This window comes from Euleptes europaea, chromosome 17 (assembly GCF_029931775.1).
Source record: "Euleptes europaea isolate rEulEur1 chromosome 17, rEulEur1.hap1, whole genome shotgun sequence".
NCBI lineage: Eukaryota > Metazoa > Chordata > Lepidosauria > Squamata > Sphaerodactylidae > Euleptes > Euleptes europaea.
In genome coordinates, this window is record NC_079328.1 from 36748476 (window position 1) to 36765245 (window position 16770).

At 46.2% G+C, this 16770-nt stretch overlaps 3 protein-coding genes across 3 annotated transcripts in view; 1 reads left to right on the plus strand and 2 right to left on the minus strand.

Moving 5' to 3' along the window:
- Nucleotides 1–16770, minus strand: part of LOC130489000 (RNA-binding Raly-like protein) — a 181250-nt gene that overhangs the window by 111605 nt on the left and 52875 nt on the right. The window lies entirely within an intron of this gene.
- LOC130488999 (C-factor-like) lies at nucleotides 513–8987 on the plus strand. Its single transcript, XM_056862703.1, has 6 exons — nucleotides 513–653; nucleotides 3009–3060; nucleotides 4254–4441; nucleotides 5964–6122; nucleotides 7435–7545; nucleotides 8874–8987. The coding sequence occupies exons 1-6, from the start codon at nucleotides 513–515 to the stop codon at nucleotides 8985–8987; spliced, it is 765 nt and encodes a 254-aa protein (XP_056718681.1).
- The window catches only part of LOC130488993 (C-factor-like), a 6540-nt gene continuing 1581 nt past the window's right edge, over nucleotides 11812–16770 (minus strand). Inside the window, exons 3-6 of the mRNA XM_056862696.1 lie at nucleotides 15351–15538; nucleotides 14195–14353; nucleotides 13690–13800; nucleotides 11812–12031 (exon numbers count right to left, since the gene is read on the minus strand). Coding sequence (XP_056718674.1) covers nucleotides 11918–12031; nucleotides 13690–13800; nucleotides 14195–14353; nucleotides 15351–15538 — 572 coding nt within the window. The 3' untranslated portion in view covers nucleotides 11812–11917. The remainder of the gene's footprint in view (nucleotides 12032–13689; nucleotides 13801–14194; nucleotides 14354–15350; nucleotides 15539–16770) is intronic.

Sequence of the window (16770 nt, forward strand, 5' to 3'; positions counted from 1 at the left end):
AACTGATCTCTATCTGCTGGAGATCAGTTGTAATAGCAGGAGCTCTCCAGCCAGTACCTGGAGGTTGGCAACCCTACCCTTTATCCATATCTGGGGCAAGAGGAGGATTTTGCATAGACTGCTCCCCTCCGCCAAGATGGCGTGTGTGGCATTAAGTCAGTATCTTCTCCAACATTGCCATTTTAACTGCTTGCCTTTGCTGAGTGCCAAAGAAATAGGGCATGGAAATTAACAGTCTAAAGATCACCAAAAAGTCTACACCAATCAATGGTGTGCTGGCAGCCTCTCGCCTTCCTGTGTATTACCTTTTCGATATGCAATAATCCCCTCCTTCTCAAAAGGCAGTGTTTGCAAAAATCCATAGGTCAGTTGAGCAATGTTGTCATGTGGCCAAATGCAGAATCCGAGTTGGCACGCCACTCAAGCGACTTATACCGTTCCTGGCACAAGGAATCACAGGTGATAGCTATCTGGGTTGGAGCTGGCTTTAGAAACCAGGCACAGCCAGCACAATGCTGAACGCCAGAAGCGTCCTCGTAACAGGATCCAATCGGGGCATTGGCCTGGAGCTGATCCGGCAGCTGTTGGGGAAAAGCAACCGTCCGGAATGGATCTTTGCAACCTGCCGGGACCCAGAGGGTCCACGTGCCCAGGTGAGGTTTCGGGCAGAGGCAGCTGTATCCTGGAATGGGTGCCTGAACGAGGGAGTTCACTCGATGCCAAGAATAACATGCCCAAGGGGATGGAGATCCCAGGGCCGGTTTACCAGCCAAGTGACCAGAGTGGCCGCTTGGGGCCCCAAACTGTGTGAAGGTGGCAACAGGGAATATGAGGAGCAGTTAAAATGCTTAGGGCTGTTTAGCTTAGAAAAAAGGTGGTTAAGGGGAGATATGATAGAGGTCTATAAAATTATGCATGGTATGGAGAGAGTGGACAGGGAGAACCTTTTCTCCCTCTCTCATAATACCAGAACACCTGCTAAAGCTGGAGGGTGAGAGATTCAAAACAGATAAAATAAAGTATTTCTTCATACAATGCATAGTTAAATTGTGGAACTCCCTGCCCCAGGATGTGATGATGGCTGCCAATTTGGAAGGCTTCAGGAGGGGGGTGGACATGTTAATGGAGGATAGGGTTATCCATGGCTACTAGTCAAAATGAATACTAGTCATGATGCAGACCTATTCTCTCCAGGATCAGAGGAGCATGCCTATTAGGTGCTGTGGAGCAGAGGCAGGACAATGCTGCTGCAGTCGTCTTGCTTGTGGGCTTCCTAGAGGCACCTGGTTGGCCACTGTGTGAACAGACTGCTGGACTTGATGGACCTTGGTCTGATCCAGCAGGGCTTTTCTTATGTTCTTATGAGGACTGATAGGACTGAGGAAGCCGTCTCTCAGAAGGCGACTCGTCTTTCTAACATGCTCTCAGATAAGGATACCGAGCTAACCTTTAAAATGGCCAGGTTTGGATGGCGAGTTATGAAGACTAGGAGAGCATGGGCCGAGCCTAATGGATGAGCGTTGTTTTATATTTATATATGGATTGTAAAAAGGTAAAGGTCCCCTGTGCAAGCACCGGGTCATTCCTGACCCATGGGGTGACGTCACATCCCGACGTTTCCAAGGCAGACTTTGTTTGCAGGGTGGTTTGTCAATGCCTTCCCCAGTCATCTTCCCTTTACCCCCAGCAAGCTGGGTTCTCATTTCACCGACCTCGGAAGGCTGGAAGGCTGAGTCAACCTTGAGCCGGCTACCTGAAACCGACTTCCGTCAGTATTGAACTCAGGTCGTGAGCAGAGCTTTTGACTGTAGTACTACAGCTTACCACTCTGCGCCACAGGGCTTATTTAAACTTAAGTTTTTAATGGTTCTCTTATGAGTGTGTGATTATGTTTGACAAGTATTTACTGATGTATATAACTATTATTCTTTTATTATGTAAAAGTTTTTATGGCTGGTCTTGGACCGTATTAAACCAAATCTGAAATCTGATCATTAATGTGTTTTGCATAATAGTTGTTTTTATTAATATTGCAAACCGCCTTGAGTGTCGCAAGGAAGAAATGCAGCTATGTAAATGTTTTAAACAAACAAACAAACAAATAAAGGTTTCTTGAGCTTCCTGCATGTGGGGCAGGTTTGGTATCTTGGTGAAAGTTCATGGAACCCCCTTAAACTCAGATTAGTTAATGTGCTTTTCTTTGGGCAATTAATAGGGTAGCCAACCTCCAGGTACTAGCTGGAGATCTCCTGCTCCTCCAGCTGATAGAAATCAGTTCACCTGGAGGAAATGGTCGCTTTGGCAAGTGGACTCTATAATGAATAATGAAAGCAGATAAATGAAAACAGCTTTTAAAAAGATGGAACCCCTTGGTTAACAGTCTAGGTGAAAAAACGTTTTGTCCTGGCACTTAAATGACAGTGAGCCTGGGAACTAGGGTTGCCAGCCTCCAGGTACTAGCTGGAGATCTCCTGCTATTACAACTGAACTCCAGCCGATAGAAATCAGTTCCCTGGAGAAAATGGCCACTTTGGCAATTGGACTCTATGGTATTGAAGTCCCACCCCTCCCCAAACCCCGCCCTCCTCAGGCTCTGCCCCAAAAACCTCCTGCTGGTGGCAAAGGGGGACCTGCCAACCCTAGGAATTTAGGAGGTTAGGGAAGGGGTTTGATTTCCACTCAACCGTTTGTCCCACAGGCGTTGAGAGACAAGAGTGATAATCATACTGGCTGTTAGAAATTAGGAGAATACAACAAATATGCTGAAATATCATCGGATTAATATAGGGTTAGAAGGTTACAGTTACGGGACAATGAAATCTGTTGAATTTGGCATGGCTTTTCTTGATAAACATCCTTAGGTAAACATCCCTGTCTGTTTCCAAGATCAGACGAGATCAGGCTAACCTAGCCATCCAGATCAGGGCTTTCCTCTATATCCCACATCAAGCAAACCAGGACACTAGCTATTATGTCATCATAAATCTCTGGCTTTGGTTTCTTTTCAGGAGTTGAAGAATTTGGCTGCTGAACATCCTGAAGTTAAGATCATTCCCCTGGGTACGTGCCTGCCCCCCTCCCCACCGATTTCTCTTTTTAATTGATGCAGCAAGAGCTGAGAGTCGGGGGCATGCCACACTGGCCGTTTCCACACCAGGACAGTTTTCTGTGTGGTGTAGTGGTTGAGAGCGGCGGAATCTAATCTGGAGAACCGGGTTTGATCCCACTCCTCCACATGAACGGCAGACTTTAATCTGGAGAACCAGGTTTGTTTCCCTGCACCTCCACATGAAGCCTTCTGGGTGACCTTGGGCTAATCACAGTTATCTCAGATCTCTCTCAGCCCCACCTACCTCATATAAGGTGCTTTTGTGAGGGGGAAGGAAAGGTGATTGAGAGCATGAAATTCTTTCAAAAAAAAATAGCAAAACAGAACTGAAGATGTTCAGTAAATTTTACTTGTTTAATTATGACTCTCGTTGGCAGAGTATAGATACTCCCTTTGGAGGCTGATGAAGCTCTTGTAAGTGAAAGTGCCTCAACTACCCGGGAAAGCGTTCCCTCCCCTTCATCTTCGTTGTGTCGCCTTGCTCGGTTGCAGTGGCAAGATTGTGGTTTTCACCTTTGGACTTGATATTCGATCCATTCCAATTCCTGACTTGCTTCTCGTTCCTTTTTGGAGACTGCTATTGAGCTTTTGTTTGCAATTGCTGTCTTGTTGCACAGCCTCACATCCTTGTATCTATGTATAGAGTTGCACTATTGCTTTCATAATTGCTTGTATTTGTCTACTTTGAATATAGCGTTTGTTACATGATAATTGAGCCTACCCTGTTTTGTTTTTACATTTCTGGTTAACAGTGGTTGTGAGTCTTTTTTGTAGCTAACCTCCAGGTACTAGCTGGAGATCTCCTGCTATTACAACTGATCTCCAGCCGATAGAGATCAGTTCCCCTGGAGAAAATGGCTGCTTTGCCAATTGGATTCTATGGCATTGAAGCCTCTCCCCTCCCCAAACCCCGCCCTCCTCAGGCCCCACCTGGCAACCTGGCAACCCTAGTGGGGACCCCTACCCTACAGGGTTACCATATGTCAACTATGACTTGATGGGCCTGTCCACACCCAAGCTAGCATGTGTTGCTTCACAGCCTTTGATAAGCATGGCACGAATTGTGATTACACAAGGGTCATGGACACCTGGCTGGGGTGCTGCCTCTTTAATGACCTTTCAGGCCTTCTGTTTGCTGCTGCAGAGGTTACGGATCTGTCCAGCATCCAGGCTGCTGTGGCCAGAGTCACGGACTATCTGCAAGGAGCTGGCCTGAATCTCCTGATCAACAACGCTGGGACTTCAAGGACAACGACCCTGGAATCAGAGATGGCCGAGAAAATGGCCGAGGTGTACAGAAGCAACACGATAGGGCCCATGATGGTGAGCCAGGTAAGGACGCCTGAGGGCCTTTTCTTCACAGAAAACACCTCCTGTTTCCCAACCCTTAACAGAGTTTGGTGGCTTGATTATGGGACCGCAAATAGGGTTGCCAGGTCTCTCTTTGCCACCTGCGGGAGGTTTTTGGGGCGGAGCCTGAGGAGGGCGGGGCTTGGGAAGGGGAGGGACTTCAATGCCACTGAGTCCAATTGCCAAAGAGACCATTTTCTCCTGGGGGAACTGATCTCTGTCGGCTGGAAATCAGTTGTAACAGCAGGAGATCTCCAGCTAGTACCTGGAGGTTGATTGGAAAGAAGACACCACTGTACCTGTACCACAAAGGCTTGGAAATTAGCACAGGAGCGAAGAAATATATACTTATAGTGCAAAGACTTGTATTAGTTGCTACATAAGTCTATAGTAACCAACACTGTACACAGACTAACAAATAATCTATACAACAAACTATCCAAGTGAATATATACAATTCCTCAGTGGAAAAAGTCTCTATACGGACATAAATAGCTCAAACATCATGTGAGGTGGTTCCACAAAGGAGTCCACACTGCTTAAGGCTGGAGACAGGAGGGGATACGGTCGTTTCGAACTCTTGACACGAGTTCTTCCTCAGTCCCTCTTGCAATCAATATTTATCCATAATGTTCATTCACCATTTATAAAATTCCAGCTTCCATATCTCATGGCTGCCATTCATTAATCCAGGATTGTCAGCTAGTTCCACATGTGTGTGTAAAGTGCCGTCAAATCGCAGCCAACTTATGGTGACCCTTTTTGGGGTTTTCATGGCAAGAGACTAACAGAGGTGGTTTGCCTCATAGGGATACATAAAGTGTAGCTGGAGGTTGGCAACCCTAAATACAAGTGTTCTGCCAAACCGCTGTCTGACAAACAGAAATTCCAGCAATTTCAGCTTTTCATTTTTGGATGGAGACAGGATCTAGGGTTGCCAAGCTCCAGGTGGTAGCTGGAGATCTCCTGCTATTACAACTGATCTCCAAGCTACAGAGCTCAGTTCCCCTGGGGGAAATGGCAGTTTTGGAAGGTGGACTGGAATGGCGTTATACCCCGCTGAGGTCCCTCCCTCCCCAACCTTTCCCAGGCTCTAACCCTCTAATCACCAGAAATTCCTCAACCCAGAGCTGGCAATCCTAGGGACATTTGTTACATCTGTCAAAACAAGATTTCAAATGCCTAACTCTAGAGACTTAAAAAAAAAAAGTTGTAATTTCAGAGCAGCTAGAAGTCTGTGACAATAAATGATCATAATGTTGAGATCATATGCCCTCCTCAGGCTGCGCCCCAGAAATCTCCTGCCAGTGGCGAAGAGGGACCTTAATGCATTTCTATGTGTTTTTGCAATTTAGAATGAATAGAAACAACTGAAACAGGAAGTGAAACAAAACAAAATATTAAAAGCCCATATTCTCTTGCTATACCCTGTTTGGGAACAGCTGTCTGACCCTTCCTCATACAGTTGCATTGCTGTCCTTGATTCTTCCCTCTCCTTCTCCAGGCATTTCTGCCCTTGCTGAGGAAGGCGTCTCGGGAAAGCTCCCAGAAAGGGATGAGCTGTAGCAAAGCCGCCATTGTCAACATGTCTAGTGAAGCTGGCTCCATCACCAACCTCTACATATGGGACCTTGGACAAGTCATTGGTTACCGCTGTAGTAAGGTAGGGACTTGCCAGCAAAGGAGGAGAGGGTTGACTCATTTATCATGGTTAAAAATTAATACAGACGTTTTCCAACACATGTTCCACCCCAGTCCTTTGCTTCCTGATGTTGACAGCAGCATCCCTTTAGTTTCTTTGTTGTCTTTCTTATGGTCAAGATTCAGAACGTTATCTACCTTGGAGAATAGAGCTTTGGTCCCCCCACCCAGCCTATCTAACTGTAAAGGCCTATTTTCTTTTTTGATGGCACAGTATATAATTAAATGCTGGAACACCCTGCCCAAGGATGTAGTGATGGCTGCCAACTTGGAAGGCTTTAAGAGGGGAGTGGACATGTTCATGTAGGGGTATTCATGGCTACTAGTTAAAATAGATACTATTCATGATGAATACCTATTCTCTCCAGGATAAGAGGAGTATGCCTATTATCTTAGGTGCTGTGGAACACAGGCTGGATGGTGCTGCTGCAGTCGTCTTGTTTGGGGGCTTCCTAGAGGCACCTGGTTGGCCACTGTGTGAACAGACTGATGGACTTGATGGGCCTTGGTCTGATCCAGCATGGCTTGTCTTATGTTCTTATATAAGGACGAGAAGAGTTTAGAAGCAAGCTCAGACTTCTTGAGATGAACAGCTGTGTTCAGAGCTGCTACAAATAAAATCTAATCTATGCCTAGGGAGAACATGAAGGAACATTGCTTAGATCCTTAAGAAATAGGGTTCCCAGCAACCGCAGGAGATCGAGGGAAACGGCGACTTAACGTTTTCATACTGCTGATGCCATGACATCACTTCCAGAGTGACCTGAAAATGACATCATCACAATGGAACAGTGCTGTAGGGTTCCCCAGAACTTTAGGGTTTAACCGGGTCTCCCTATTAAGCAACCTTAATATATATAAAACCTCAAATCAAACAACGCCTCCTAGATCAGTGATACTCACGCAGTTGCTCAGGAGCCACATGTGGTTCTCTGACATGCCACATGTGGTTTTTCTGACCACAGTTCCACAATGTGACAACTGTTCATGTTTCAGGGAACTGAGCAAGGCCCTTGCCTGATGGGGAGAACGATGGTTGGCAGGAGGTTTCCATCTTGAAACAGCCAATGCCAGAGGAATGGGTAATCTGTTAGCCTTGCTGGGGTTTAAGCCTCCAGCCAGGGATGGAAGCAAATGTGCTTCTTTTGGTTGATGGTAAGTGTGAATGTGGCTCTCCACCAGCCACAGAGAGCCGCTGTCCTAGAGCTACAAAAACCTCCTTTGGCCTGGAACTGAATGCTTGTTTCTTCCTGCTGTTGGCATCTCTCTCATAGGCTGCTCTGAACATGCTCACTCGGTGCCAGTCGCGAGGCTATGTAGAAGATGAGATTCTGTGCATTGCAATGCACCCTGGATGGGTGCAGACAGAGATGGGAGGTCCAATGGTAGGTGATTCCAGCAGCGAATTTCATCATCACAAGTAGACAATCCCAGATCAATTGCAATATTTTACATAAACATGCAAATAGGGCTCTGATTGTTAATTAATTTTTAGCATTTCAAAAATATTTCAGATATCTTCGTTAACTAAAAACCTAACAATGGCATCCTTGAATCAGGCTAAAAATGATCTATAGTTTCACAAATTAGGAATCAGGCTCAGCTTGGCGAGGGGGGCGGCTTCTTAAATACCTAGCTGGAGGAGCTGAGTGCAAAAGCTCAGGTCTGAGTAGGGTTGCCAGGATTCTCTTCGCCATTGGAGGGAGGTTTTTGGGGCGGAGCCTGAGGAGGGCGGGCTTTGGGGAGAGGAGGGACTTCAATGCCATAGAGTCCAATTGCCAAAGCGGCCATTTTCTCCAGGTGAACTGATCTCTATCGGCTGGAGATCAGTTGTAATAGCAGGAGATCTCCAGCTAGTACCTGGAGGTTGTATAACAAGAACTTGCAAGCAAGGAAAAACAGCATGAGCTCTATATACAGAAATAAAATGATGTATTCAAAAAAGGACAAGCCCCTGAACCTTGAGCCAGCTTGCAACCCACCCCAGCGCATGCCAGAAAACTGGGCTTGTAGGTAAGTCTGAGCCCTGCTTCACATTAGCCAGAATCCAATGCAGTGTCAAAGATGCTTCCATTTTTTCCCGAACTCTGTGCTGAATAGTGTTGCCAGGTCCCTCTTCGCCACCGGTGGAGATTTTTGGGGCGGAGCCTGAGGAGGGCGGGGTTTGGGGAGGGACTTCAATGCCATAGAGTTCAATTGCCAAAGTGGCCATTTTTCTCCAGGTGATCTGATCTCTATCGGCTGGAGATCAGTTGAATTAGCAGGAGATCTGCTGCTACCTGGCAGTTGGCAACCCTAGTGCTGAATTATGACTGGAATTTCAGCAGTCAACTCTGGATTTGAAAATTCTTGGAGATTTGGGGGTGGTGCAGGGGAAAGAAGGGTTTGGAGAGAGGGGAGGGACCTCAGCCAAGTATAATGCCATGGAGTTCCCCCCTCCAAAGCAGCACTTTTCTCCAGGAGAACTAATCTCTGGTGACTGGAGACGAGCTGTAATTCTGGGTATCTCCAGACCCTACCTGGAGGCTGGCAACCCTAGCTAAGGATTGTCCTGTTAAATTTCTGACCAGGATTCACTCACCTGCCCTTCAGCACAAGATGGGAAGCCGCTTTCTTAGTGCTACTTTTCCACTGGACTTTACCAGCTTACTTTCGCCCGTTAGTCCACTTTACTAATTTGTCATTTTATGTACTCTGTCTTTTTAAATGGCAGGCCCCCCTAGCAGTGGACACAAACATTCGAGCCATCCTGAAAACCCTCGGCAGCCTGTCTGAGAAAGACAACGGCACTTTTGTGAACTGGGAGGGGACAGCCCTGCCTTGGTGAGAAAGGGAGAGGCCAAGAAAAACTGCTGAACGTTTAGAGGAGCCTTCGTTTACTTCCTATAGGGAGGAAATCTGGCCGCAGGAGGCAAGCCGCTTGATCAGGTCCTTCGTCTTTCCCCGTCAAATTATTGTACTTTAAAACTAATGATTGCCAGACTCTTTAACTGCACTATCTACAAAGAAGCTAGACTTTGTCCTTGCGTTTCTACTGAGTTGGACTGCCGGTCTGATTGACAACAAATCAAGTTTTTATTGGCAAAAAGACAGGTTGGTCACGTAAACAGTCATGGGATGGATTGCTCTAAGGCGGCTCAGCTCTTTATCAACTTTTATCTTTAGTTATGCTGTGCACTTGAATTTTATTGCAACTGTACTTGTAAATATGCTCAATAAAACCATTAATTACTCAACTTGGTAGAAGGAGTAAAGTCCCATAGCCCCTTAAAGACTAATACTTTTGTTATAAGTTTTTCTACAACGACTCCTTTAGAAATAGCAAATGCTGCAGTCTTGGGTCATGCATACTCATTTGTCAGCTATGAACCGAGACTAGATGTGGCAGGAAAGCACATATTTGCATGAATTCCTGGTATATCCAATGACAACAGATCTTAGGTACCCGATGTCGGGAAAGATCTTTTTTCTATTTTGCCAATATAAGTAAACAATAGCGAGAGAGAGATATCATTGGTTTGTCATGGTATAAGGGTACCATTGCCAGCTCCAGCTTGGGATATTCCTAGTGATTTGGGGGAGGGCAGAGTTTGGGGAGGGGAAGTGGCTCAGAGGGAGTGTGATGTCACTCTAGGACTAATGCTTCTCATAGACTCTATGGTACTCGATGCAGTCTACCCTCTGAAGCTGCCATTTCTTCCAGAGGAACATCTTTCCATATTCTGGAGATTAGTTGTTAATTCTTGGAGAACTGCCCCACAAACACACACACACACACACACACACACACACCTTGTGGTTGGCAACCCTAAGGGAAGCTTCATTTGTTCAAGTGTTTATGTTTGGCTGGATCTCGCCCATTCCCTTTGTTGTTATAAAATAGATAATGCCATAAACAGAATCAAACAAATTCTTATTCCAAGGCTGGACAATCACAACATGAACTTACCTGGAAGATCTCCCTTCCTTCTTCCCCTGGTGTATCGTAGCCCAAGCTCGTTTTATCTTACTGTTTATACTGAAGATCAATAAACATAGAGGGGTTACTTCTTGCCTGTCTTTCTTATTTCACATGCAAGAAGGGGATAAGCAGGAAAAATGGAAAAGTACCTCTGCCCATGCTGTTTCCACATAGGAAAATGTCTTGGGAGGGAAGGCAGGAGCCCAGCCTCCCCCTATGGTTGCATTCCGAGCCCATTTGGACTACCCTTTATTTTTAAAAACCCATTCTCCGCAGCTGCTGTGTCTGGATGGAATCTGAGTTGGGTCTGGGGAATCTGAACCCAACTAATTAAAAACCCAAATATGCAGTGTGGCCCTCAGAACCAGTGAACAACAGAGGAAGTTGTGACTTTTAGGTATTTAGATTTCCATGAAATGGGTTCGTCAACCAATAAGCCTGGGAGATAAAAGGGTAACTTGTGAGTACTAGATGGAAACACACCCAACTGAAAAACATAAGTTTTTAAAAAATTAAACCTAACAGCGACTTCCTGAGCTCTAAGGGTGAAAGCCCTGAAAAGGCCAGGAAGGTGTTGCAACGGCATCCGGGGCCTCCACATCCCGGTGTCCGAGCAACTTGCGCCAGTGTTAGTGGCTCGAACGCCAGCAGGAAGGCCTGGACAACAGTTGTCGGCTGCTGCCATGGCAGCGCTACCCTGGGACACCGACAGGGCCTTCCGCAGGCGTCCGAACACTGTCAAAGTCTTTTGGGGGGGGGGCCGTTCTGGCTTTCTGCAGCTCCTCTGCCTTTCTTTGTTGTCCTCATCTTTTCATTGCTACAGCTTTGCTTGCAGTGATAGGAAGCTTGCAAATAAATTAATCCTTCACAGAATTTACAGGTACGGATTGAAAGCTAAAGAATCAAACTCTAAACTTTATTACAAAACATGATGTGCACATTACAATTACAATCTGGCCATAAACTGTTTTCAGATAGAACACTGATGAAATATATAGGATGTTAACATTAAAAGGATGCTAAAATATAATGTGGTTTAATCAAATGGTCTTCATCCGTGATATTACTGTACGTTGCAAAAATACATGAATTCCAAAATGTGAAAAATACACAGATCCAACTATCCAAAAGGCTGCGAGCCACAAGCATAATAGCATGGTGAAACACAAACTCAAACCTCTTTTAAAAACCACAAATGGCCCAAATCCATCAATAGATCCATAAAAGCATGTAGACTATACCCATCAAATCAAAGAACAATATCATGGGTATTAAGAATAAGAGATTATCAAAAAATTGTTTTTCCAGAGGCTCAAAGAGGGAGGAGGGAATTCACACGGGAGTTCTCACAGGCAAGGGAAAAAAATCAAACATATACTAAAACTTATGATTTACTTTAGCAAAGACTCTGAGCAAACTATACCTATACAATTTGTGTGTGTATGTGTAAAGTACAGTCAAGTCGCAACCAAATTAGGCGACCCCTTATGGGGTTTTCAAGGCAAGAAACTAACAGAGGTGGTTTGCCGTTGCCTTCCTCTGTGTAGCAACCCTGGACTTTCTTGGTGGTCTCCCATCCGAGTACTAGCCAGGGATGACCCTGCTTAGCTTCCGAGATCTGACAAGAGTGGGCAATACCATGCTGCCTTCCTTCCTATATACAATTTTTAGCCCCATCTTAATATTTTTTTAAGGTTTTGAGGACCAAAATCATGTTTTCTGGAGGTTTCGGTCTGCAGGGGCTACTGAGAGCCAGAGGAGTTGAGGCCAGCCCTGGATCTCTGACCAGAATCCCCTCACCAAGGGAGGCGCCTTCCTTCCCAGTCCAGAAAAGCTCCTGTTTCCGATGAGGATAAATTAGTAAGGACTTGGAGGATGCCCCGCACACTGCACTCCACCGACAAAGGTGCCTTTGAGAGAAGAAAAGAAGAGCTATTGTCCCAAAGAAGAATTTTAAGGACTGGTCTAGTCCACAGAATGAATGTAAATGTGGCGGGCCCTTATTTGCCTCATTATAGGGTTGCCAGGTCCCTTCTGGCAACCAGTGGGTTGCGGGGGGGGGGAGACTTACTAGTAGTGGGGGGAGGCCTAGGCCGGCATCTCAGAGATGTTGTCACTTCCGGCATTCAATGGAAGCTACATCACTGCGTTTGCTGGTGACAGAGGTTGCTCTGGTATTTGGACAAAAACTCTATGGAAGACGCCTTTTGCACCATAGAGCTTTTGCCCAAATACTAGACTATCCCCCTTTGCCGGCGACATGATGATGTCACTTCTGGTGCATGCTGGAATTGACATCGTCACATTGCTGTCAACATCACTGTGACGCTGGCCTAGGGCTCCCTCCATAGCTGGTAAGTCCCCCCCACTGGCCAGCTGATCAACCTCAGCTGGGAGTGGGGAAGGGTTACCAACCTCCAGCTACTAGCTGCTATTACAACTGATCTCCAGCTGATAGAGATCAGTTTGCCTGAAGAAAATGGCCGCTTTGGCAATTGGACTCTATGGCATTGAAGCCCCTCCCCAAACCCCACCCTCTTCAGACTCTGCCCAAAAAAACCTCCCGGCGGTGGCAAAGAGGGACCTGGCAACCCTAGAGCAGGGGATCCCCCACCTGGCAGGGGCCTGGCAGCCGTACTCATTTATAGTCCGCATTTCTTAGTGAGACTCAAGCTGGATTACAAAACTTTTAACAAATTGGTGTAAAAAATGCAAAAAAGAACTCATGGGCTATCTGTTGGAGACCCCAACTTTACTACCTCCTCTGACATTTATGGGAATCAGCCCTTAGAAACTCAACTTAGTGGCAGGTAAGGATGCCAAACTCCAGGTAGGCCCTGGAGTTCTTGTGGAATTACAGCTGATGTCCACACTACAGAGATAAGGTCCCCGGAAGGAAACGGCCACCAAATCCAGAAGAATTTCTGATACCCATGTTGTAAAGTAGGTTGCCAGCCCTGCACTGGTAAACGCAAGAGATTTCGGGGTGATGTCTGGGGAAGGTGGAGTTTCAGGGGATGTGACATCAAATCTTCCATGGGTTTGTACCATCTTCGTGAAATCCCTACAGCCTCACAAAACGTGCAATGTCACTTTGACGTTGAGGTTTGGAAGGTGTTGTGTCACTTCTGGGTGACACTATAGAAATCCCTCCAATTTCTATGTTTTTACCATAGAGACAGGGGAATTTCCTAGAGAGTCACCACTGGTGCTCTTTTCTCCTTCATTTAAGGTTGTCAGGTCCCTCTTCACCACCGGTGGGAGGTTTTTGGGGTGGAGCCTGAGAGGGCGGGGTTTGGGGAGGGGCTTCAATGCCATAGAGTCCAATTGTCAAAGTGGACAGTTTCTCCAGGTGAACTGATCTCTATCAACTGGAGATTGGTTGTAATGGAAGATCTCCAGCTATTACATGGAGGTTGGCAACCCTACCTTCATTTTTTCTCCCACTTCTCATCATCAACGGCAGGGAATTGTGAGGGGGGAGGGATTGGTAGGCAAATGGCAAGCCTACTCTAGTGGCAGGTGGGGTTATCTAGGGATAGAGCGCCCCTCCTCATATCCCGCATACCTTTTCCGTTCCCATGTCTGTTTTCACCCAGCCAGGATGGATCATTGTGCACAAGATCCCGTCTCCTTTCAGTTCCCACGCCATGCACACAGTCATCATATTCAATGCAGCCTGCAAAATGAAACCAGATTTTGAAGAAGCGGTCTCATTCAAGACCTCTGTACCAGTTAGGGTTGCCAGCCTCCAGGTACTAGCTGGAGATCTCCTGCTATTACAACTGATCTCCAGCCTATAGAGATCAGTTCCCCTGGAGAAAATGGCTGCTTTGGCAATTGGACTCTATGGCATTGAAGTCCCTCCCCTCCCCAAACCCCACCCTCCTCAGGCTCCACCCCCCAAAAACCTCCCTTTGGTGGCAAAAAGGCACCTGGCAACCCTAGTACCAGTCCACCCATGGTTCAAACTGATCAAAAGGTACTGGGACAGAGGACTGGTGGGTTGCATGGTTGAGTAGGTCCTGGGCTTCCAAACAACGATGGAACATCCGGTTGTCTGAAAGGCTTACCTTGCTCGCACGGTACGGCAACATAGGGTCCATCATAACCTCAAATCCCCTTTCAATGGAGCCCAGTTTGGAGGTTATATTGATGATGGCCGCCTTCCTGCAGCTCATTCCCTCCGTCGCTGTCTCTCTCGCTGCCTTCTTCAGTAGGGGCAGGAACTCCTACAATGAAGATTAAGTAGCAGGCCACAGACATCAGGGATTCAAGTTTTGATCATTCAGAAACCTCCAGGCTATTAACGTGGGGTTGCCAGGTCCCTCTTCGCCACCGGCAGGAGGTTTTTGGGGTGGAGGCTGAGGAGGGCAGGGTTTGGGGAGGGACTTCAATGCCATATACTCTAGTTGACAAGGCGGCCATTTTCTCCAGGTGAACTAATCTTTATCAGCTGGAGATCAGTTGTAATAACAGGAGATCTCCAGCTAGTACCTGAAGGTTGGCAACCCTATATTAATGGTTCATGCATTTGTAATGCAAGGCCATATATCTTCCCTGCCACTGCTGTGGCAGACTGAAGCATGACTCAGTGCTCTGTTCTTTAGTTTAGTTTGTTAGACCTATACCACTTCAATGCCATAGAGTCCAATTGCCAAAGCGGCCATTTTCTCCAGGGGAACTGATCTCTTATCAGTTGGAGATCAGTTGTATTAGCGGGAGAAGTCCAGCAGCCACCTGAAGGTTGGCAACCCTATATTTCTGATCATTACTAGATGGCGTCCAAGACTACACAACCTCTTCCTGTAGGCTGAGCTGTCCTTAATAGATAAAATAAATCCAGAATGACAATAGGGAGATCCAATTGCGGCCAAGAGGTCACAGTTCAGGAAACCAGGGTAACACAAACATTTCAATACCACATTATCATCATTATGGTTGCCAAACTCCAGGTACTAACTTGAGATCTCCTGCTATTACAACTGATCTCCAGCTGACAGAGATTAGTTCACCAGGAGAAAATGGCCGCCTTGTCAACTAGACTATATGGCATTGAAGTCCCTCCCCAAACCCTGCCCTCCTCAGCCTCCACCCCAAAAACCTCCTGCTGGTGGCGAAGAGGGACCTGGCAACCCTAATCATCAGACACATTATAAAAATATTAACTGTGGGCCAAATCAGACATATTTAAATAATATTCTAAAGCACAGAGGTGGAAATTCTCACCTGGACCACAAGAATGGGTCCTACTACATTGGTGTTGAACACGGACAACATTTCTTCTGGTTGCACAGTTTCCAGCGAGGCTAAAGAGTTTACTCCGGCATTGTTGATGAGCAAATTTAGGCTTTTGCCATTTAGATGGGACTCCACCACTGCCACAGAAGCCTTCACACTGGACTGGTCTTCCACCTCTGTTGCGCAGACAGGTGAGCAGATGAGACAGGAATCGGACAGGAAATTAAAAGATCAGTGTGTCGTAGAGCTAAGGTTGGCAACTGCCAGGTAGTAGCAGGAGATCTCCTGCTAATACAACTGATCTCCAGCCGATAGAGATCAGATCACCTGAAGAAAAATGGCCGCTTTGGCAATTTTTAAATTTTTTTTAATTTTTACATGATTAAAAAAGAATACAAACAATCAATTTGGAATACAGAATACTAAAATAGTATTTTGCAGCTTTGGCAATTGAACTCTATGGCATTGAAGTCCCTCCCCTCCCTAAAGCCCTCCCTCCTCAGGCTCCACCCCAAAAATCTCCCACAGGTGGCAAAGAGGGACCTGGCAACCCTATGTAAAGTACACAGCATTGGTTTTTGATAATTGTGTGGGAAACCCAGGTTAAGTTGACATGTATGTTACAATCTGAATTTTTTATCCAGAATTTTTTTAAAGCTTTTGCATGTCAGGATTCTCCTCTGCGCTGCTTAGTGGATAGATACATTTCTGGGGCTCTTCATGTCCTGTTTCCAGTATAAAACAAAGCTTGGTACTGTGCCTGGGAGGGACTGTAGCTCAGTGACAGAACATCTGCTTGTAATGCAGAAGGTCTCAGGTTCAATCCCCAGCATCTCCAGTTAAAGGATCTGGCAATACATGATGTGAAAGACCCAGGCCTGAGACCCTGGATGTTCACTGCCAGTTTATATAGACAGTACCGGCTTGGTGTAGTGGTTTGGAGTGGTGAACTCTGATCTGGAGAACCGGGTTTGATTCCCCACTCCACACGAGTGGCAGAGGCTAATCTGGTGAACTGGATTTATTTCCCCACTCCTACACATGAAGACAGCTGGGCGACCTTGGGCTAGTCACACTCTCTCAGCCTCACCTACCTCACTGGGTGTTTGTTGTGGGGAGGGGAAGGTTTGAGTCTTCCTTAAGTGGTAGAGAAAGTCTGCATATAAAAACTAACTCTTCTTGATTGAACAACGGTCTGATTCACTGTAAGACAATACCAGCTTGATTGAACAAGGGTCTGATTCAGTATAAGGCAGCTGCGGGAGGAGCAGCTTAGGATATTTCTCATTATACAGATTTAGCTCTTATTAAAGAAAAGGATGGAGTCCTAAATCTAGAGCCATCACAGAGCATTGGAATGGCCAGTCTGCCCTGCAATAGACAGCATGGCATTTAGGAAAGGATTGGG

Coding starts and splice junctions, on each gene's coding strand:
- LOC130488999 (XM_056862703.1), top strand. CDS start 513: ATGCTGAACGCCAGAAGCGTCCTCGTAACAGGATCCAATCGGGGCATT. Junction 4,442..5,963: donor GGCCCATGATGGTGAGCCAG/GTAAGGACGCCT, acceptor CTCCTTCTCCAG/GCATTTCTGCCCTTGCTGAG. Junction 6,123..7,434: donor TTGGTTACCGCTGTAGTAAG/GTAGGGACTTGC, acceptor TCTCTCTCATAG/GCTGCTCTGAACATGCTCAC.